The sequence below is a fragment of the Mchenga conophoros genome, linkage group LG22 (genome assembly GCF_057382185.1).
Source record: "Mchenga conophoros isolate Kocher_MC1m ecotype Shallow Benthic linkage group LG22, M_conophoros_male_GT1.1, whole genome shotgun sequence".
Classification (NCBI taxonomy): Eukaryota; Metazoa; Chordata; class Actinopteri; order Cichliformes; family Cichlidae; genus Mchenga; species Mchenga conophoros.
Genome location: NC_140546.1, coordinates 20540052 through 20563557, shown reverse-complemented (window position 1 = coordinate 20563557; position 23506 = coordinate 20540052). Strand labels below are relative to the sequence as shown.

The 23506-nt window shown below is 41.3% G+C and overlaps 1 protein-coding gene across 35 annotated transcripts in view; it reads right to left on the bottom strand.

Moving 5' to 3' along the window:
- Window positions 1–23506, bottom strand: part of clasp2 (cytoplasmic linker associated protein 2) — a 65597-nt gene that overhangs the window by 15227 nt on the left and 26864 nt on the right. For 6 of the 35 annotated variants that reach the window (XM_085262823.1, XM_085262787.1, XM_085262786.1 and 3 more), the window contains 20 exons: window positions 14042–14182; window positions 10811–10884; window positions 10620–10712; window positions 10351–10496; window positions 10109–10244; window positions 9961–10031; window positions 9784–9843; window positions 9547–9624; window positions 9169–9336; window positions 7809–7849; window positions 7270–7422; window positions 6615–6638; window positions 6227–6244; window positions 5219–5320; window positions 4988–5014; window positions 4083–4109; window positions 2215–2388; window positions 1935–1979; window positions 731–838; window positions 363–425 (listed from right to left, as the gene is read on the bottom strand). In XM_085262823.1, the coding sequence (XP_085118949.1) occupies window positions 363–425; window positions 731–838; window positions 1935–1979; window positions 2215–2388; window positions 4083–4109; window positions 4988–5014; window positions 5219–5320; window positions 6227–6244; window positions 6615–6638; window positions 7270–7422; window positions 7809–7849; window positions 9169–9336; window positions 9547–9624; window positions 9784–9843; window positions 9961–10031; window positions 10109–10244; window positions 10351–10496; window positions 10620–10712; window positions 10811–10884; window positions 14042–14182 (1749 nt within the window). Of the gene's footprint in view, window positions 1–362; window positions 426–730; window positions 839–1934; window positions 1980–2214; window positions 2389–4082; window positions 4110–4987; window positions 5015–5218; window positions 5321–6226; window positions 6245–6614; window positions 6639–7269; window positions 7423–7808; window positions 7850–9168; window positions 9337–9546; window positions 9625–9783; window positions 9844–9960; window positions 10032–10108; window positions 10245–10350; window positions 10497–10619; window positions 10713–10810; window positions 10885–14041; window positions 14183–15276; window positions 15483–20606; window positions 20764–23506 lie in introns of those variants that run through there. The other 29 variants (XM_085262824.1, XM_085262791.1, XM_085262798.1 and 26 more) reach the window with 24 other exon arrangements.

Genomic DNA, 23506 nt, shown 5'->3' with positions numbered 1-23506 from the left:
GGGGTAAAAAAAGCATGATTGACATAAAACGCAGGAGAGCATGTTGACGTCCCTGTGGAGGAGGGACGCAGCTAAATAAAGAAGACAAAGAGACACTGATAAAACCAGCAGAATGGTTATAAACTGGCAACTGAACGGGTGGAAACATGCGATTCCACTGGAGAGCCCGACATCCTGGAGCAGAACGTAAAAAAACAAAACAAATCAAAAATCAACTGATGGACGACGAAAGAAACGGGCTGGTAAAATGTGGGAGATGATGAACTGCAACTAAAAGAGAACAAAAAAAGAAAACGCAGAGAGAAAATCAAGTCAAGTGGTTGGGTGGGTGAGGGACGGAGAAAGATGTACTCAGCCTTCACCTGCAGCCCCAAAAGCATCAGGTGTGTGAAGAGCTCCGGTGGAGCGAGAGTAGCTCCGCGTTGCTGCAACCAAGATTAAAACACACACACACATACAAACACACAGAGTTTAGGATTGACAACTAAGACCACACAAACTCACACTTATCGAGTAGTGCATGAGAATAGAAAGAAAGACTGAAAAACATAAAGGTGTTATTTCTCTACTTTCCTGACGCATGCGTGTTTGAGACTTTTTTTTTCAGATACTGGATTCAATTTTAATCTAAAAATCTAAGAGCTAAGAGTAAAGCTTCAATACAGTCAGACTCTTTTCCTCGGATATCCTACTGATTCCTCTCGGGTATCTGTCTGCTGCTGCTACTCACCAAGAGGTGTGAAGGAGCGTACGGGGCTGGTGTCCCGGCTGCTCTCTCTGCTGGCCTCTCTGCTGCAGCCCTGACTCATACTGGGCCGCGGGATACGACTGCCCCGAGCTAACGCCACCCAGGTAACAACCACGGAGTGCAGACAGAAAAGAAAACGGAAAAAGGGAAAGGGGAGAAAAAGTACACATAAAGAAAGACATGAGCAGTGACAAAGAAGTCAAAGAGGAAGGCACGTACATAAAGACATAAATAAGACAGAATAAGAACAGGTGACAAACTGACAAAAACAAGAAAAATGTGAGCACAGGTTTTTTTTCCCCCCTCTGATGTTTAAGAAACCATCTTAGAGGTGTGAGCGCATATCTATCAGCTAATCTACTGGTATTATTTACTGGTATCACACCCTCAAGAGTCTAAAATCTTCCAGTTGTTTCCTTTAACAGAATAAAAAATTCTAAATCTTAACACTGAAAGAAAACCCAAATTTGTCTTTAAAACATGAATGATTTGTTAGTTTCAGAGTTTATGACTTACATGTAAACAAATAATTGAAATTTCTGCACATTTAGTTTCTTCTATTCATCTAATAGTTCTTATTAACTGATTTTCACCTTCAGAGATGTCTGATACACACAGGTGCTCAATGTGTCTCTTTTTCTCACACACAAAGACAAACGGACAGAAAAAGTGATTGAGAAAGAGATGCAGCAATCAAGCGGGTGGCTGAGGGAAAGGGCTGTGTTTCATTCAGCAGCACTGCAACTTCGCTGTTCATTGCTCCGTTCATCAGCTTCAGCATCCAGCTAGCAAATCAGAATTAATCACGGGCTACCAACGGTCTACCGAGCAGAGATGAAGCGTCGCTGATCCTGTGTGAAGCTTTCTTCAACCAGCCACTAAAACAGGTTAGTAAGGAGAGGGGGAAGGTATGACTCGTAATCCGTGAACATGTGCTGATCACAGGCACCCATCACCATAACGACACAGCCAAGACAGACAAGTTAGAACGATGGAATCTATGAAGCTGAGGCAGCGACTGATGATGGGAGAGACGGACTGTGACGGCAGCAGTGATCGAGGAATTTTTTTTAAAATCATGGATAGAAATGGTGTAAGGAGATGGAGGTTAAAGTGAGGATGAGAATAGGCACATTGAGGTGGATTGATGGGTAGCACAAGGGTCCAGGCGAGGTCGAAGCCTTACCTCCTCTGCTTGCTCCGTTGTAGATGGAACTAATGCTAGAAGGAGCTACGAGACAGAAGCAACAAGGACAGAGAAAAAGGAGAGGAGCAGAGGAAGAAAAGGAGGACAGGGAGCAGGAGGGAAAAAGGCAAATTTAGATCCATGTATACAGCGAATCACAGAGACTGGTCATCTGAGTTTGATGGCACAAAATATCACCCAACACTTGAGCAGTTTCTAAAGCAGGCACAGCTAATTTATAGAAAGACAGTATTAGTTCAAAGCACGTTAATGTACTCACCCACAGACAGGCGGGTGGGTGATGAGTCTCTGGAGCAGCCCTGGCTGCGGGGGATGCGGCTGCGTCTGTGTCCATCCCCGGTGGATCCAGCCAGCACCCTGTGAGCCCCGGTGCTCATGGTGCTCAGGGTCGTGCTCGTCAGCACGCGACCAGGGGAGCCGCTCCGACTACCAGCTTCAGAGAGACATAGATTAACATAGATTATCCGTGGTGCATGGGACATTTATTAAAAAAAGCTGTAGTGACACCACCCCTCTATAACGTGACAACTTCATTAAAACAAAAAAGAAAAGAAAAAAAGAAGTGATCAGTTTCTTATACCAACAACTGGCAAAGGTAGTTGGTAGTTTTTCAAGCACATGTTGGCATTTTATGTATATCAAAAATACACATCACTAGGGAAGGATTGCTGGAGCCAGCAGAGCTACAGTGAGTTCAAATTCTTTCAAATTCATTAAAAAAAAAAAAAAGGGCAACTCATAGGTAACTGTCATTACTGGATTGTAATTTTGAATTTGGATTGAATTTAAATTGAATAACAGTCTCAATTTCTCTTCCCGAGGCATCCGATCTCCCAAAGCTAAGGCCACAGTGTGTTTCTTTTTACAGTGGGTCATTTTGCTATAAACTAGAAGACAAACAGTCCAGCAGGAGAAGCTCTGCAGTGCTGGAAATGTGAAAACAGATGCTTGGGAAACAAGCTCCAGTGCTCAAGACTTGAAACCGACCTTAAAGAGGACCTATTATGCTCATGTCCAGCTGTGCAATGTTTTGTTTGTAAATCCTGAATTGTGTGGCTTTGGTGCTGCCTTCAGTTCATCCCCTGTTGGAATCAAGCAGTTTTATTTGCTTCTTCAACTTTATTCTGACTGGCTGCCCCTCACAAACAAAAGGTTTGACCACCAGCTTAGATGTCATAGAGATCCAAAAGGAGTTGGAAAAAAAATTCTGCTCAGTATTTGGAGCAGCCTAAAGCCTGAGCTTTTGGCTTACAGGAACAACTCAGAAGCTGACCTCAGTATTTCAAACTTAGGCCATGTTCGATGTGAGCACCCACCATCACAGCAGATTAGACAATGACAGAAAGCAGGAAAAGCATAACAGGTCCCTTTTAAATTGATCTCTTTAAGACTAAAAATGAGCAGGCAGACCAGAGTCTCTCTTCTTTCTCTCAATGAGAGACAAAAGCTAATCTAAATGCACGCACACACACACACACACACACACAACCTACTGAACTATGTGCTAACACCTTGTGACGCATAACTAAATAAAATGGATCTAAATGACAAAACTGTGTTTAAGTTGTTTTTTGTGAAAATATGATTACTGCACAAAGAGTTTTGATATCCAGTAGCTGATAAAAGATGTTATAAGTAATGATCAACTCACGCTGTCTGACAATTTCTTAGCTTGGATTTGTTTAAGTGCCGATAACCCCCCAAAACCCCAAAAAACAAAAAAACAAAAAAACCCAAACAAACTAGTGATAAGATGGTGAAAGAAAGGTTATTGAAACCAAACATAAGCTACAAAACTGTGAGAATTACTAGCTTGGAATCTAATGATGTGGTTACAGAGGGGAAAAAAAAAAAAAAAAAAAAAAAAAAAGAGTGACTTTCGACTTTTCATTGTGTAACACATAGAAATGCAGAAACATGAGGCTCCCAAAGCAGTGTATTTCACATGGTAACAGCATAGCCATGTTATAAGTCTGTGACTACAAATCCCAGCATGCCTAAGCCAGTGTGGGTGAGACTCTCAGTGACCTTTCTGCGTGCACGTGAAGATAGTGAGGTTTGGGAAACAGAGGAAAGAAAGTACAGCTAAAGAGAGCGGGGTAAAAATAAGTAGCGTTGTAATCTTACCACCGACAGGGGTAGCAGACTGAGATCCTGAGCCATTAAGCCCATTGGTTGGGAAGAAAGGGGGAAAAGCAGAGGTGAGGGGGAAGGAACAGCAGATTAAATCAGATGAATTATGGGTGTTAGCGCAAAAGAAGTGTCATGGGAGTTAAAAAAAAAATAAGAGTACGAAGAGAGAGGATCCTGGTGGTCCATACCAAGAATGAAGGCAAAGCTGAAGCACTATGTTGAAATAATTCCATTAATTAAAGAGAAAACAAGTACTGAAATGTAGCTGAAGCAAACACACACACACTTAACCAGCCGCAGATGACAGACTTGGGAAAGCAGTGCATGTTGGGACAACTCACATAGCATATGTAAAAAAAACAAAACCTATTTAACAATGAGGGAAAAATGGTTTAAAGTAAATATACTGAGCCATACCCTCACACACTCACGGAAAGCTTTCCAACCCTCTTAACTCCGATTTGGTCCTCAATCTAAATATCCAGATTTAACTGTTGCACTGGTTTGTGGCCCAATCACTGTCTGATTTTAAACTGGTCTCCAAGATGGCCCGAAGCAGCATATCAGCAGTTAATGTCTTGGAGAGCAGGTACACACGCAAAAAACACACACACAGCTGCCTAATGTGCTGCAATATAAGAATAGCCCAGAGGCTTGTGTCTCGTATTTTTAATAACCTGAATAAAAGCCAGAGCCAGGCTGGAGAAGCGGAAATGTACTGTTCACCACACCATCCTCAGTGATGAAACACAGCATGCAGAAGAAACACACACACACACCCATACGCACACGCTCTCCTGTTTACACAAAACACCCTGATCAGAATGAGAGCGGGTGGGTCACCATTCCCACTGTGATACAGAGATAGACAGGCACACTCTGACACACGGACAGAATACCTGGTGTGCAATCGGATTCGTCGGAACCTGAAGGCACAAAAACATTCACATGGAGCTTATCGTCACCGTGGAGGCAACAAGTTAAGAAACTCCACAAACAAAAGTTGAGGAACCGCAAATACTTCTACAAGCTCACTCTCTCATCATTTCTCCTGTTTTACCCAGACTGTTTCACTCACAGCTGGCTTTAAATTATGCTCTGTGTTTTGGCTGCTGCGAGGAGGTACGTACGTTGCGACTGGGACACCATCTTGGTGCGGCTGCGTCCTCTCGAGTCCACCTGACTCGACACGGTGCTGGCAGTAGACAAAGGCTGCTTGGTACGCACACGACCTGCATGCAAGTAGAAGCACAACCATTAAAAACAACCCCCAAAACAGACCTGCATTTTACACACTAATGAAACTACTCGCACACAGTTTGCAGCTGAATGAAGCCCAGAAACTAAAAAGCACTAGAGCTGATGAAAAGCCACTAATACTGAAAGTTGCTAAAGACTGGACCCTAAACTCAACATTCACATTCAGCCAGGTGCAAACACAGATGAATACAACAGGGATGCTTCAGTGGATTAGAAACCCGTCTCAGAAAAGAAATCCCTGAAAATAACCAGTTAAGTATTTGATAAGGTATTTTATTATAGACTAAAATGATTTAATGATTAAAAGGGAATTTAAGGGAATAATCCATTAATCTCCCACCAACCAATTACTTTTAGAACCCACTTTATAATAGCATTCACATGTCCAAACTCAGTGGTTAAAGGGGACCCATCATGCTCGTTTTCAAATCCATATTCTTTTGTTTTATCTCATTTCATACTCCGTTTATACTCTTTCTGAAACAAGCTGCCTTAGCTCCACCCCTTTCAAGTTTGAAGTTACCATATTTGGGATAACATATAGAGCCAAGAGAAGGAAAGAAAATCTGAACATTTACAGGATGCTGAAGCTTGAGTTGTTGGCTCACAGGGGTTACTTGCACATATGCTGACCCTCACTAATTCAAACTAAAACCATGTTTAAAAGAAGCATCTACCATAGTAGCAGTAAAAATAACACAGGAATATATCAGAGAGCATAATAGATCCCCTTTAAGCAAAGTCACTTTTCTTGTTTATTATTATTATAAAATTGATCAAACACATAATTGTTGGATCCAAAAAGACTAAAATCAAAATTTCCATCTAGAACATCCCTACAAATATGCACACAAACATCCACCTAACCACAGTCTTACCATTGTCTGATTTGGTTCCTATAGACAGACAAAAAAGGAGCATGTTTTAAGTATCACAGTTCACCTTTTGTGTGCAATATTCAAGCAGCACATCCTTATACTAGCCTATAAAACCTCAACAGCTGGATGATACAGTTTAATGTGAGTACAGATGGTTAGAAAATTGCCATATTTAAAATAAGATTCAGCTTTAGTAAAGCAGAAGATGATTTTAGATGTGTTAATATTTGATCTATGCTTCTGTGAACAGCGCAGTAATAGAAATGAGGTTTTGAAGTTGACAGCAGGGGGCGCTGTGGCCACACACTGTCACAACTGAGTTAACATGGACTGCATGGAGTGAGGAAAGGGAAAAGAGCAGAGAAGAAGTGGAGTGAGATGATCTTACCATCCGTTTTATCAGCGGCATCATCTTTAGTAGCAAAGAGAAAGAGGGGGAGGGAAAAAAAAGGAGACCAATGACAGGAAAACCCCCCAAAAATAAAATGAAAAAATTTTTTTTTTTACAGAAATTATACAAAGGGAAAAGGGAAAACGAATAATGTGAATAATAAATGTGAAAAGAAAGTTGAAAATAAGAAAAATAGAAAAAGATGAAATACAAGAGAAACAGGAGAAGAAAGGAGCACAGTGTGAATTAGTCACATAACATCTGTTTATCTGAGAACCGTGCAGATGTAGGGATCGACATCGAAAATGTAGAGACAAACTGACACAGAGGACAATATCCGTATAGAGAGCATGCATAGAGTATATCTACACACAAGCACACGAACAGGCAAATGAGCAGGCAGCAGGAGAGGAGAGGAGTCAGTGTAAGCGCTAAAGTGTTTGGGTCTGGACGTCCATCCTTCTGTTATGCAGATGAGTCAAGCTTTTATACAAGATGACGTACTTCTTACTTCAACCTGTCAGAAACTTTAAAAAACTTCCTCTGTACTAATCTGACGAGACTCTTTATAGTCTGACTTCCAGCTGATCACATGCTGACCTACGTCTCCACTGTCTGAATAAGCATCTAACTTGACTGGCAGAGCCCTTACCCAGTGAGGAGTAGGACCCCGGGGGCAGACGGCCCGCTCCCCCGGTTTGTCTGACGTGCCGGTATTTAGCAACTGCTGCTGCATTAACATCCACGTCGCTACGGGAACGCTGCAGGGAGGTCGATGACACCCCACCCTTTGAACCCGCAGGGACTGACAGGACAGGAGGATCGTGTTGGAGAAAGGGTGGGAGGTGATGGGATATATATATATATATATATATATACATACACACACACACACACCACAAACACATGCATGCACAATACTATACAAACACAATATCGATACCATACAGAAAAAACAAAATTGGGCAGACAAGTATACGCATGTGTACGCGCACATGTGTGTTGTAAGATAAAAACATAACAGGATGTGATTGCTCATGGGAGGAGACAGGCTGATGTAAATGAGAATGAAGGGAGATGGTTTTTATAGGAGCTGATGTTTGCCTCAGTGTGTGTGTGTGTGTGTGTGTGTGTGCAGGAGAATATGTGTTGAAGAAGGCTTGTGCGTGTGTGTACATGTGCTCGACTCACCTCGCCCCGGTGCTGCTGACCATTTAGAAGTCAGAGGCCGACTGAAGAAAAAAAAAAAAGAAAAAAAAAAAGGGAGAAAAGTAGGTCAGTATATAACAACGCAGTGAGTAGGTCTTAATCATGATCAATATACATTTTCACTGATGTGTGGAATTGAATAAAACAGCTTTCTCAAGCATTGTTAAAACTCCAACACTAAAAACACTAAAGATTAAATGACATTGGACACAAAACAGACAAATATCCATTTTTCTCATGAAACAATTACACAAGATCTGGGTACCTCTGCAATAAAAGCTTTTTATAACTCTTTATTTTTATTATCAAATGTTTTTGTCACATAGATATAGGGGTGTATGTCATGTATACATGGGGTAGCTGTGACTCAGAGTGACTCCGACTGTGAATGTGTGAGCGAAAGGGTGAAATAAGACATGGTTGTATAAAGCATTTTGAATAGAAAAGTGCTAATATAACAGTTTAAAAGTTTGCCTTGACCTTTAGTTAGCACTGTGCCATCGCAGATCTGAGACTATAAATAACATATTAATTTAATATCAACAGCAATCAACAAGATGTAGTGCAACAGGAAACAATACAAAGAGGAAAATGACAACCTTCTAGGAACTGCTCAAATTTAACATAAGAGTGAAATGCAGTGTAGATGAATAGTTTCAGGTTGCTAGGATTGCAGAGAACAAATCATGGTCAAACAATTGTATATTTAAAGGGGGCAGAAAATAACTTTCACATCTATATTTTCACTCTTAGACACTACTAGAGCAGCTTTGCATGATTCACTATTCAAAATAATGCTCATTTAAACATAATTTATACTGAGCTTTGGTGCAGCCCCTTAATTCATCCACTGCATGAAAGAAGGTGTTGTAGCTTCTCTCACTTCAAGCCGCCTTTGAGCAAAGCAAACAGGATCCTAAAACACACATTCGACCCCTGACGCGACCGAATCACCCTCCTGCCAACAGTGATGCATCACAGAAGGAGCCACTGTTTCACCAGACTTGGAAGCAGTTTTTTTCCTCAGGCTTTGAGTCTACTGAACTCATTCTCAACACATCTCCATGAAAAACAGTGACCTTGTGTTTCATTGGTTATATGAATGGGCACGCTGCTTTAATTCAGGATTAAAGACAGATAAGATAAAAATAAGTAGAGGAAAAATAAGCGTATGTGTGACAGATGTCAGAAAGATGTCATCTATGTATCTGACAAAGATGTGTAAGATAGGAAATCAAAGTCAAAATCACTTCTATAATCAGTGTCATCATTAAAAGAAGACTTAAAGTAAACATGCAGGACTGAAGTTATCTATGGAGGGACGGTGCAGTGCGTTCATTACTTGAGGCTCTCTTGAGATGAAGATGAGGAGCGGTCACTCTGGGGAAGTGAGGCCACGCTGCCAGAGCTCTTCAGGCAGGACTGGAGGGTCCTTTGGTATGAAGGCTCTAAGGAGTTGTAAAGAGCTTCAGCTTCTGCTGGAAAATGGTTCCTCAGACCCCAGTAAGCCCTGAAAGAGACAGAAGAGCAGACGAAAACAGAGGCAGAGATGAAGACAAAAAGAGAAATGTACGAGGGAGGATAAAAGTTGGTTTATGAAGGGGGGTGGATGGAGCAAAAGTGAAGAATCTGGGGGATTCATAAAGGAAAAAGAGGGTGGTGAGGAATTTACCACCATTTTTCTCCCCACATAATGTGTTTTTCGGTATGTCTGTCTTACTTGCGAGCCTCCACTCTGGCCTCTGAGTCGGCATCTCGAAGTCCTTTTTTGATGCTCTCAACCAGGACTGCAGTGTGTCTGAAACAATAACACAAACGGACGCACAAAGAGTGAACCAGCCAGTCTGAAACACATCTGGAAAGCACATTAATAGGAATCCGACACTGCGATGCTTTTGCATTTATGAAGTCAGTATGACCATCACAGCTTTCCTCTGAAAAACTGATGAGTGCTCACCTTTCTAGTGAGTGGGTCTGCCATTCCTGTAGCAGAAGGTCCAAGAAATCATAACAGCGCCTAAAGAAAACACACGAAAAACAATGTCACATAACAACATCTCCAAATGTATTTTATGTTCAGCTGGTGCTAAGCTTCTTATTGTGGTGTTGACATGAGGGCCTTTGCTAATCTCACCTTCTTACTGCTACAGACTTGGATGTGCAGTTACTGGTTATCAGGGGGATGAGTCTAGGAACGTGGGTGTGCTGCAGAGAGGACAAGCAGCACTGAGCAAAAGTACACCGCAAAAGTACTGATTTAATTACGTGTTTATAAAACTCACCCGTATGATGATTCGGATAGCAGAGACACCAGAGGTGGCCATGACTTTGGCACAGTTGGGAATGAGGTTAAACAGGACGGGAACGATGGCTTCCGCTCCGTGGTCAAATTTATTCCCCAGCACTGATGAGAGGTGGCTGTAAGGAGACACCGGAGAATGCTCAGATGATGAAACCAAACACGAGCCTTCAAGCTCGTGCTGCAGTGCGATTGTGTTTGCTATATATATTTCTCAACACTCACGCCACAGTGATACAGGCCTCTCGGACCACTTGTGAGCGCAGGTCTTTAGCGGACAGTTTGAAAGCTCCATCTAGTAGTCGTAGGTGCTGGTAGAAGCAGTCGTAGCTGGCCGCGCCTGCCACTAGCAGGGAGCGAATCTTCTTAAGCTGTTAAAGAGGTTAAAAAAAAAAAAGAAAGAGGGAAAACAAACAATAACATATATTATTCATTACATTTTACTGACCTAACTTCAAAATTATTTTCTGAAACTTGGTACTGGATTTACTGACAGCGTTGGCTCTCTGGTCCCAGTCGTGTTTGTCATCAGAGCAAATCTCACGGATCTTATTCAGGTTGTCATCAAGATCTCTTGTTGAGTAGATCTGCAACACAATGACAATCTGGTTTTTAAATGCCTGTATTAGTAAATGATGAAATTAATGGGTGGATGCATTTTATTATATTTTGTGTGAGTTTGTACCTGGACAGTAGGGACATCTGTAAAGGCTTTTATGAAATCCTCTTCATCAACTGCCCCCGCACTTTCCTTGGACACTGGGAAGAAAAGAAAATCAGAACAGAGTTGATTAAAATGCAAGTGTGTGTTCATTTAAATTATAATACATCCATATTTAATCATCCATGAGTCCACAACCCTAAGGCCAAAAACACCTTGGAAATAATGGATGGAGGGACACGCAGAAGAAATACTAGAAACTCCCACGCCTAGTCACTAGGTCTTTTTTCTGTTTTTTTTTTTTTTTCCCCTTTAAAACACCCACAGTTAGTAGAAACTGATACAACTAATGGATTGATGATTAGTGTAGGGATTCAAAAGGTTCTGGACTGGCAGGTTTTGTGATTCTGCTTAAACTAAAAAACAAAAAAAAAAACAAACAGCTACTCTTACAATTACACACACACACACACACACACACACACACACACACACACACACACACACACACACACACACACACACCACTGTGAGCAGACTCTGTTTCTAATGGACTTCCTGGCAGTAATGGGAATGTAAATCATCTCTCTCTCGGGGGTGTGGACCACACCTCCTATAACTCCTACAGTGGGGAGGCAGGGACAAGTCAGAAATAACAGACAAGGGAGGAAGAGACAAAAGGAAAAAGAGCCAAGGAAGGAGCTGAGAGTAATGCTGGAAAAGAATATGAAAACCATGAGATTAGAGCTGCTACTCAGGCTAGCCAATCATGGAGCACAAACATGGGAAAAGGAAGGTAGAAAAGCATATCTTCCTCTTTTCCTCCGGGCTGGCTTGGATATCAAGCTGCACCACAACGACATGTTATGTCAAAACTCTACATGGCCCTTAGAGATCTTGGAAAAATTGATGCAGCCGGCTGGCTAGCTCTAGCCAATATCCCCTGTCTGTCACGGATGCAGCCTGATCATGAAAGCCACCTACCAGAACACCAACACCATTTCCAATTAGTTTTATTGCAGGGCATGCTGTCAGAGTGAGCAGTTATAGAAGCAATAAAGCATATTGTCATTTGTGTAAACAGACCTGGGAGATCATAATGTGGAAATATGAGTATTTTTTTTAAAAAAAGGTGCCGCTTTGATTGAAGGCTTGACTTAAAGCAGCCATCTTGACCTTTTACAGAACCAAGAATGAGACGCCTGTTCTTTACTGATACAGGATTTATCTAATACTGCAACTTACTATCACACCATCTTTCTTCTTTCTGTCTGAGTGTTGCTTTCGTGGTGTGCGAGTGTGTGTGGGCGTACTGCCGTCTAAATCCAAATTCACACAAAAATTGACAGATTCCCATAAAAATGGATAAACGGAAAAGCAAAGCACCAGAAATGCTCCCGACTGAGATGTGTTTTCATCGAAAGTGCTTCAGTTGCTTTAATCACTCACTGGGTCTCATGTTGAGAACAGATACGATTCTGTTTTAATTAATGTGTGTTTCTATCCAGGGTCATTCCTCAAACGGTAACTATAATCAGAAAACACTTCTCTGTTGGATTATTGCTTCTGTTACTCTACGTCACAGACATGCTTGAGTTTTTCAAAGTGCGATACTGATACTCAACATTCTGAACAATTTTGGCTTGTTGAAACACTTAGATTTGGGGATTGGGTGCCTGGTCTTTCATGAAATGACCCTGCGTCATTGCAGCACTAAAGTGATCAGTGTGCTAAGGCTTTCAAAACGCAGAAGTCTTGTTGCTTGCTGCTGTGCCAACTACCAGAGCTGCCACTGCTCTGCTAACGTGTTGCTGATGCCACAACTTCTGTGTGAGAAAATCGCAAATTTGAGCCAAAAGTCACGATAGGCCTCTCCCTCCCTACTGCATTGAACTTAACAAGGTACAGGTTTTTGAGCTGTAGCCCTGTGTGTGCAAAAAATACTTGTAATGCACTTTATTTAGCTTCTCGCAGTCAATCCATAATCAATAAGGCTGGAATGATCTAAGAGGGAAGAGATCACAATCTTGTTTTTCCATGCAGCAGAGCAATGCATTCAGACTACCAGTGTATGTGTGGATGTGTGCGCCTGTGTGTGACACAGATAGAGCAACAGGCAGCATGTTCATAAGAGCTTCCTACTGAAATAATAAACGACGGGAAAAATCGATACATGCAAACAGGGCCCAAATATAACACTCCAACCAGCTGCACCAGAACGGAGAGCTGACAGAACAGGAGGCAGCAGAGAAGGATTCAAATCATTTCAAAAAGCAGATCATCTGAAGGTCTGAGTAAACTACAGATATGAGACAAATCAGAGAGGAGAGACAGATTTCAGAGGACATACAGGGGTGTCTCTTACTGCACCCTGTGGCATGCTTACTCATGTCTTTTGCTTCTTGTAATAGCTGTCAAAGTCACTGTCCTTATCCTGTTAACAACAATTCTATACCTTTACTGACAGTCTACATCCAATCAGGCATCCAAAACAAACTAAAATTGACCAACAATGAATTATGAGGACATTTTCCCCCCTCAGACAAGAAGTAAAATTCGTTATTTACATTGTTTTATATACTGTAACACCAAAGCTAAGAGAGAACGCATATGTGGACCGTGCTCATTTCACAGCTCACAAAATACAGATTAAAATTTATTAAGAAGATGAAAACATCTTGTCTGAATTAATCAAAAAAATGTAATTAAGGCGCCAAACAACAACGACAGGGTCTAATTGTGGGGGACTACAAGTAATAATACTCATAACACCAGTCAGTAGTTATTAAATGATATCAAACCCACATCTAAGAGACAGAAAATAGTCTATATTAGGTTTATAATACATGATGTTACACAAATATCTCCCAGTGCAGGAACACAGACCAGAGAGTGAATGTTTCTCCTTGCACCTTAACTGCAAAGAGAGGTATAAGTAGCTGTATGTCTCAGTGCTTATATATAGTTATAAGGAGGGTGGATCACAGTTAGATCCAACAGTTTGCTCCTGTACACAGCCAAAGTAGATTTTGAATTTAAACTGCTTGATTTGCAGACTTTCAACTTTAACAAAAGGGATTTCCTTGCATCTGAGCAGAGAGTATAAGTCACAGTTCATCCTGAGACTTTCACCCACTGGCCCACTGCCCATGTCGCTATCATGATATGCCAGACAATGTAATAAGCTTTGGCTCATAAGTTGTTTCTCACACTGTCCTATCCACTGTGTGTGTAAATGTCAATTAATTTACGTACCTAGCTTGCCACCAGTAGCGCTGGGCCTGCGAGCAGCGGACGACTCTGCAGGCTTTTTGGGAACTTTGGGAACCTTGAAGGCAGCTTGGGCCGAGGAAGAGCGACTTCCATCCACACTGTCGTCATCATCAAAACTACGATCTGTAAGGCGGAAGACAATGTGTAGCGTTAGCATCCAACCTGTGTGTAAATACAGTTGCAAAGGCTTTACAACATTACCTTGAAAAACACAAAACAAACAGCCTAAAAAAATTAAACAATTGTTTTATTTGCTTTCACAACATGCAATAAAATAATTTACTAATAAACATGTATATAGTCAATAAGATTACCTTAAAAACAAAAACAGAAAAGTCTGCATCCGCTTTCAGAAGCAAATATACTGAATCCCAATTTCTAAAAATCTAGACTAACATTTTTATTTGTTGAAACCTTTAAAACATTTCACATAACGTTGGCTTTTATTTGTCACTTAAATGTTAAGTATACAGAGGTTAAGGCCACTGGAAGACAATGCATGGTAGAGGGAAAAGTAATGGTTAGAAGCACAAAGAGGATGTAGCCTACCGAAAGCTAAGTCAGGAATCACTAAATCAATACCAATTACAAAAACCGCACTCAGTGGGAGAAATAAAAAAGCAAACCCTCAGACCTATACGATCACTTCAAAGGAGGAACGAAGCCAAATCTTCAAGATGTCCAACCTCTACACCACCAGTGACTGACAGAACTCTCCAGAGCCCAAACCCTCAATCTGCATGCTAGCACAAACTATGCTAGCTGTCCAGCTTGCATGAAACTTGAGAATGTCTGAAACGATGCTGCAGCATTTGCAACAATATGTGAGGGCAGACACACGCGTGCACACACACACGCACACAAGTTGACTGTGAAGATCAAACTGTTGGCATAGGAATGTAGTTGCGCTCCAGTCGCTCTGACAACCAGCTATGGAGAAATGCGCCAAAGCCACCACCCTACACCTTGACTCATACATCAAGTTATTTACATGCACACAGAGACACACGCAGTCGACATGCAAAATGAGTGACAAGCATGAATGTGTACGTATGAGCCTCATTCTCCAATGTTATGGACAGACGATTTTTTCAAGCTAGATAAATGTTAAGTGGACGTGTACAGACACACATCAACAGCCATGAACTGACATTTACGCACAGTCTTTGACACACAAACACACAGTCCAGCACACCCAGGTTCATCCTTCCACTCACAGTCACAGATGCGTTGGCAGATAAGTCGCCTCATGCTTCTGGGAGGGCGTGGTGTTGGGGTCCCTCACCTCTTCTCCAAACTGTACCCCAAAACAGGTACGTGCACACCACACGCACACACATACACACACACCTCACATATACTTTATGTGAGGTGTCTAAGGCTGCGCACGCACACACCCCTTACATCGCTGTCCGAAAACCCCTCCACCCATACAAGTGCCGGCATTTTCTTTCACTCCTCTCCCTCTCCTATCCCTCCCTCTCCCAGCCTCTCTCCTCCTTCTCTTAGCAGCCTCACAGCCAATCAGGCGGGAGGTGACATCATGTTGTTGCAGCCAGTGTGGAGGCAGGAGGATGAATGCGTGTGCGTGATGGGAGAGAAAGGGAGACACACACAGACACCCCAGGAATATTAACAGGGCTTCTCTATGTCACTGCCAGACCAGCTAACCTAAACTCATTACAACCACCAGACAGCACAAATGCTATCTTCTAGCATCCCCCCCCTCTCTCTTTCTCACCCTCACACACACTCACACACATCAACAACAACAACAACAACCTCTGAACACACTTTCTGTTGCTATATTTCTGTTTCTCCACATGCACAAAGGAACAAAGGATAATGGAACAATGATTAAAGGAGAGTGTTGACAAGGGGGGTACAAAGGGTGAACCACGCCCCTCCATCTGAGGCCTTGACCCTCCCACACAAACATACACCCACAGAGCAGTTAACAGAGCCTGTAGACAGAGATGTTTTTGAGTTTGACTTTTTTAAACTTGAGTACTAAATAAACACAATTTTAAAATTATCTATTACGGTTGCAGCATCTTCATAATTACTTTGCTAACGGGGCGATTTTAGCTTTACAAAGCACGCACACATAAAAGTACATCTGTTTTTTTGAGACATCGTGTTAGAGAAAACTTTTGATTTTCCACTTGACAAAAGCAGCCACTTACTCTCAGTGAGAGCTCTACACGGTAATCCTCATAGTATGAGGCGAGAAGCTGCAGGTTCAACTAAATCTGCTGAAATCACAGGATCCATATAAAAAAAGAAATATTAAAAAAAACAAACAGCTTGCACACGATGGTGCAGTTTTACTAATTTATTGTAGCATGCTCTAAATAGATAAACAGATAAACCTGGAGCCCCACAGAGTGCAAGCTGTAGATTTATTTTTATTCATTTATTGTTTTGACATTTGCAGTTGGCTTTTTTTTTGGCTCTGCACCTGACTCATTTTGTGTGCATATGCATGACGTTTTCTAGTGTTCTATGTATGTATAAAAAAGAATTAACATTTTGACACCTTCAAAACCACCTTACCATTTTTGAAGTGTAGAACTGGGGCCTTATTAGCAACAATCGTTCTGGCTACCTAGCCATAATCATTGTGATACTGAATAAATTACTTTTTCCTTTTGCCAAAATGAGCAAAGTAAAAATGCAAAGTGAAAAAGTACATTTTCTGCATGGAGCACATAAACATCCTTGTAGCATCTTTTCGAGCAACAAGAAAAATAAACACCACCTATCACTGTAATGATGCATTAGAAGGCTTTATACAACAGCTTTCAGCTGTCAGAGGGGAAATTAGCTACAGAGACCAAAGTTGTTTTAAGCAAAAAATAAAAATATATTATTATTATCATTTAAACTGCAATGTTTACTGAACCTTTTGACAAATAACAAGAATAATGAATTAAATCTGAATTTGTATTTATGATTTAAAATTTCTATCATTTTTGCTACCTTTGGCATTTCTGTGCAATTTATTGCTTGAAATGTATGCTAGTGCTCACTGACTGCAGAAGAAATGCAAGAATATAGTGATGTTTATAATTGCACTGAATTATAAAAGCATGCATCATAAGTGAATTTTAATTGGTAATAAAACCCACGGCTGCATTACATTATAGCAGTACTACGACATGCATCACGGGTCTTAGCATTGATTATCAGCTCCTGCTTTTGTCTAGTCAGACCCCACGGGGGTAAATGTCACTGGGTGAAGGGCAGAGCAAAGACACCAGAGAGAATAGGGAGGAGGGAGACTGAGAGGGAGAGATGGAGAGCGTGAATCTCCTCCACAGAACAGACTGCACACATGCTGTTGCCATGACGACCTGTGCAGACCAGCTTCAAACGAATTGAGCAGCAAAGGCGGGGGTGGGGGTTCACTATATCCCCAATTTGGTTTAATCAACAGTTGGGTTTACTGTTTATTAATTTACTACCTGCTAGTTACATATCAGTACACAGAAACAATCACAGCATACTTAAACACAGTGAGAGACATCAGCCACACCATGTACCAGGCAGCGTTACCATGGAAACTCCAGGCCAAGCGCCCCTCCTCTCTCCATGTGGAGAGAAGAGTTAAAAAAAACCAACAAAAAAACCAAACCTGGAATAAAAAGAGAAGAGCGGACAACCAGCTGCAATGTGGTAACCGCCCAGAGAAAATCAAGAAATCCTAAAGTACAGAGATATTAAAACACCTCTACAGAAGCATGCAGCAAAGCAGCAATTTCCCAGTCGTTAATGTGTGTTACAAGCCAAAAAATAAACATGATTAGACATAAAGGAGTGCTCCCCTGTTTACTTGTCCCTGTCTAAAGAAAAAAAGATGAGAGAAAGTCTAGCCGAGACAGAGAGCTAATCTTAAGTCTTCCAGCAAAATTTGGGGGGCTTTTGACCACATGATGGCAGCACTGACTCTGCTCTAACCAAATTATTCTGTGGTTCAAACATCAGCAAACCACCTAAAAGGAAGCAGGATACAACACCCTGCTGATCAGAGAAGGACAGAGCATTTTTTTAATGCATATGCACCAAAAATAACATTTTAAAAAGGCAGTCACACCAAATCTTCAGAAAGCCTATTAACTGATTCACCTGAGATGAAGTTTGTGAATGTTTTTACATCAGATATAGGTATCCATATAACAGTGGAACGGTCTGCAATACTGATGCACACTAGAGCCAAAAGCCCACGTAAAGCTTCATTTAGCTTTAGTGTCACATTGCTCTATGCAAACTTTGCTCTACCTCGCTAACAGATTGTGTTTGTGTAAAGGCAATGTCGCATATTCCTGCTCAGGCCCATGTGACAGCATGCAGAGTCCCACATAGAAGATGACACAAAATATCTTGACACTGCACGATCACTCATATGAGAGTGATGACAACTGGAAAGAAGAACACGAGCAGCACCGTGGTGTCTGAGACAAAAGCTGCTAAAAACTTTCAGCTCCAAAATAAACGAGCAGAAGTACATATATAAAAAAAAAAGACTAATAAAAAACAAACAGCCAATCCTACAGACATGTTAAGTGAAAAGATAAACCACTGAACATACAGTGATTTAGATGCAAAATGGGATAATACTAGAAAAATACATACAATGGAAAGTGCAAATAAAAAGAAAATAACTTCCTTTGCTTCCATAGAATGACACTCGAAGTTTTTTTTATACATACTAACCATATATTTAATTGTAGCCATCAGTTTGGTAACATAAGAGGGTCAAATGCTTCACTTGCAACCAATCTGGGACAGAGAATGACTGAGCGAAAGGGGAGCAAAGGAAAATAAAGAGACACGTTTGAGGTTTAAGCTTGGATTCTCTAATAGGAGACAGGCTGCTCCATTTCCAGCCCAGCTCAGAGAAAATGATCTCATTAAAAGAAGACACATATACACAGACACTCAGACACACACAGGTATAATTTGAGTCCCAATTCCAAGTCGGGGAGAGGGATAAGCCATAATATTCAGAGGAAAGCTTTGCCATGACAATCAGAGTAGCTTGGAAACAGGGTCATGATTCCCTTTGCAGAGACTGTGATGCACTGAAGCAGAATGAGCATGTCTGTGTCTGTGTGTGTGTGTGTGTGTGTGTGTGTGTGTGTGTGTGTGTGTGTGTGTGTGTGTGTGAGAAAGAGAGTCTGTGAGTATGTGTGTGTCACTCCCTGTCAACACTGAAGTACTATGCAAGCAGAGAAAGCTGCTACTGATGGTCAGTTTGGGGCACTGAATATCATTGCTCTTCCTGTGTGTGTGTGTCTGTGCACAGGGCCAAATGTCATTAAATAAGAGCCGAGCACAGCACCATGGGCAATGACATGCTTTACTTTCCCAAGAACCAACATCAGAAAAAACCTCAAGTCACATGTTTACTAATGAATGAACAAAGGCCTGTTAGTCATGATCGATATCCCCTCTTTGCTTATGTGAAATTTTGACTTTTCTCAACAACTTCTTTTCATTCGCTTCAAAACAGGAACCCTATAACACAAAGCCACTGGTAAGATTTCTTCTCATGTTGTGCAATTTGGGGCACAACATGACACAAGGGTATGTAACCTGAAACTACCGGTGTGTTGCTGTGATGATGAGTTTCTTTGTTACCAGAAACTAAACTGCTTTGAAGAGAAGCGTTTTGTAATTCCATTCGGGTTGGGAAAATCTTTGGCATGATGAAGACAAAAACTACTAACTAACCCATACACAATGTGGGAAACAAAAGGGAGGGAGACAGATTTTTGGGGGGCTCTGCATACCGACCTACTAAACAACACAAAGTAACCTCATTTCAACATCATGTAAACATTTTTTTTGTTGTTCTCGCAAAAAAATTTAGCTACCTAAAGTAGAAGAACCCCACATTTGCAAAGCTCTACAATGGACCTTACTGTTGTAATGATTACTTTTCAAATCCAAGCACATTTGCACTATTTTCACATAACCACAAGTAAGTGAAAGGCTTCACCAGTAAGCCTGGAGATTGAGAGCTGGGGTGTTAACACAGAAGAACACTTGACCTGATATTACTACAAAAGAAAGAGTTTAAGAGAGAGGACAGAAAAGCAGAGACTGAGTGGCTACTTGAGTAAAGCCACACTAGACTTGAAGAGCACAGTGGGGAGAGGAAGCTGCAAGAAAATTGGATTGGGTGGATACGGTGCGGTGCAACTATGACCTCAGCAACAAGCTACAAAACTATAAGCATCTCTCAAAATTTTAAACAGCTCAGATTGGGTAGACCATTGCTCTTGCAGATGCGCACGATTGCAATAAATGCAGCATCATGGAAGCATTTGAGGACACCCCAGTTTTCCCCTCGCATGGAAGCACATGCACACACACACACCAAAGCACTTGGGGTGAAAGTGCAATGAGTTTAAGCTGATTTCAATCTCAAACCATATGCTGGGCAGCTTTTGTATGAGTGCCAGCATCCACAGCCAGATGAGATTAAACACACAACCATGGACAGCCGGGCACAAACACACACAGACACACACACACCTACCATTATCATCATCCCCAAATGCCATAGTTACAGCGTTATGGGTCAAATCCGCTGGTTTGGTCTGTATTCACTTCTGTCCCTCTGTTCTCGCCTTTGTTTTCTCCTCTGTTTCTCCCTCGTTTGTTCAATCTCTCTCTGTCATGATGAATCAGGGAGAGGCAGTGATAGGCACAGCGCTGTGACTCGGCTACTGCCAGAGATCTCTGTCAGCTTCCTCCCTCGATCCTCTGCCCTCCTCGCGTCCCTCCCTCCTCCCCTCTATCCTCAGCAACAGCTGCCTCAAACCCCTTCAAAGAGAACGGCAAGAGCTGGCCTGAAAGCGATGTGGGGCAAGGGCAAGTACGAAGGCATTTGTGTGCCTGTGTGTATTTTGGCAGATGGTCTGAGCTTGTGTCCCTAACTTAGAGGTTGAGGAGTCTTTACAAACAAAAACAAACCTCATACTCACCACATTCTGTGGCAGACGTGAAGCGTCAAACAAGAATTAAGAAAGCAGGAACGTGGTGAGAAAACACACTCCAAAGACACTTCATTATTTGACAAAAAGACTCACATTTATCTTTGCTGTACATAAAAATTTAACAGAATGGTAGATGCAACCACCTGTTACCTGTGAAGCTGGAAAATATGTAAGAGCAGAGTTCAAACATTTTGTGAAAAAAAAAAAAAAAAAAGAGTTAGCTGTGGCACAAACAGAACAGCAGCAGTGGTTTTACAAGATGGAAACAAATTATTTTCACATTTCCATAATAAAGAGAAAGTAAAGGTGGCTCTACAGGACAGAAGTGAGACATGATTCTTCAACGTGAAGGTTCTTCATAGTTAGAGACAAATGCAATCGCATGGCAGGATGCTGTAAACGGACCAAACTTCAGTCAGGAGAACAACTGAGATAATCCATCCACAATACGAGGTTAGTCATTAATATACTGCAACAACATGGGAATAGAGCAGCTGCAGAGAATTAAACATTAATGAATCAAGGGTACAGAAGTGGAGGAAGCAAGAAGAATGAGTTTAATAAAGTTTGATTTATCTGACTGCTTTGTTTCGCTTAATGTGCCTTATAATCCCGTGCACCTTATGGTCCGAAAAATGCGTACTGCACACTGCAGTTTAATGTTGCAAAGCACCTCTTTTTAACCATATAACCATATTATACGTGGTTATGCTCATGATATGTCAGCCCATTTCTACTGGAAATGCCTTTTGGTTAAACTTTCAGCAAGGAATTTGCATTTGCACTGTTACATTTTTATAAAGCTTTAATGTACATAAAAACCAGCTTCTTGTTTAAGTGAAAATAAATGGAAGGTTGTCTTTTTGCGCTAGTAATGTTGTGGAGTTGTATTTTGTCTCGCATCAATTATATCGTCGGTTATATCGTTATCGCAAATTTTCAAATATATATCGTGATAAATATTTTTGGCCATATCACCCTGCTCTAATGCAGACTGACAGCCAGGGCATTAGAGGACATATACCCCGAAGTATGTGTGTGCAAATGTGTTTCAGAGAAACAAAGCAGAGACCCTTTCACTTTCTCTCTCCTTTCCTCTGTCACTATTTGACACAACCCACCTGAAGATGTCATATTTTGTATTTACCCGTTCAGCACGATGGCTGTGACAACCAAAACATAAACAGATGATTTTAGTAAGGCTGAGATTTTAACCTTTAATGACTGCACCAGAGACGTGCGGTTCTTCTCAAAAGGTTTAAACCAGCCCACAGAAATCAGTATGGGGCTCTAAACTCTGCCTGAGTTTACCTATACTGGAAAGAAATAGAAAGAAGTTCCTATTCCCTACATTAAGATTGCTTATATTCCATAAAAATAATATGAATCTTATTGGACTCATTTTATTTTCTCATGGCCGTGGCCTCTTTCAAAAATTTAAATAAAATAAATAAATCACACAGTGATTCACCCTTAATGTAAACGCACAATTTTTAGTTTTAAATGTAGACAAATTTGACATTTTTCACTCTGCATGACTAACTTCCATAACATTTATGGTCCATATAGAAATCCCTTCATAGGGCACAAACCAAAACTGACTCCAAGCACCTAAACTTGAGCACGGCTTGACTGCAAACCCGGACTCTCATCCTGAGCCGAAGGTAGACAGACAAGCTTATAGAAACTAAATCAACTAAACACAATATTCTTGAAAGATTTCAGATATTTTATACTAGACTTAGACTGACTTAAAAGCTTAATTTACTTATCCCTTTCTTAATAATTTGATATTAAGAAAGACATAGAACACCCCCCAAACATGTGACATCAGGAGGTAGTTTGATACATTTTTAGTACTCTGCTAAACTTGTGTACAAAATTTAACATTCACACTTTTATTTTAAGCATGTTTGACAATTTAGAGGTTTGGGCTGCTGAACACCCACCGACGTTCACTGCTCCACAACCTTTTTGATGCCCAGGACATGATCAGTTGCCTGACAGCCAAACAACCAATCACAGCTATTTTTTGTCACAGCCAGTTTAAATGAAAGCGAGAGTGCCAAACGAATAAATATTCTGTCTGGAAACAATCGCTGCTTTCATTCAGGGAAAAGCACATGACAGATGACAACAACGCAGAGTTAAAAACATTAACAATTCATCACAACAACTACACAATCACAAACCCAAATCACAACTTTGCTCCAAGCCCCGGGGAAGTGGGATTTTAAAAGTCAGACTCCCTTCATCTCACTTCGGCCCACAAAGACAGCAGCTAAAGCCTTACATTACATTTCCCTATGCCTCCCTCCAAGTAAACCAGCTGCAACAGCCTGTCAAGCACCAACTCCCTGCTGTAGCCGGTAGACAGATACAGTGACAGGACAGCCTGAAGGTATATCATCCAATGACAACCTCTGCCAGACACCAACAG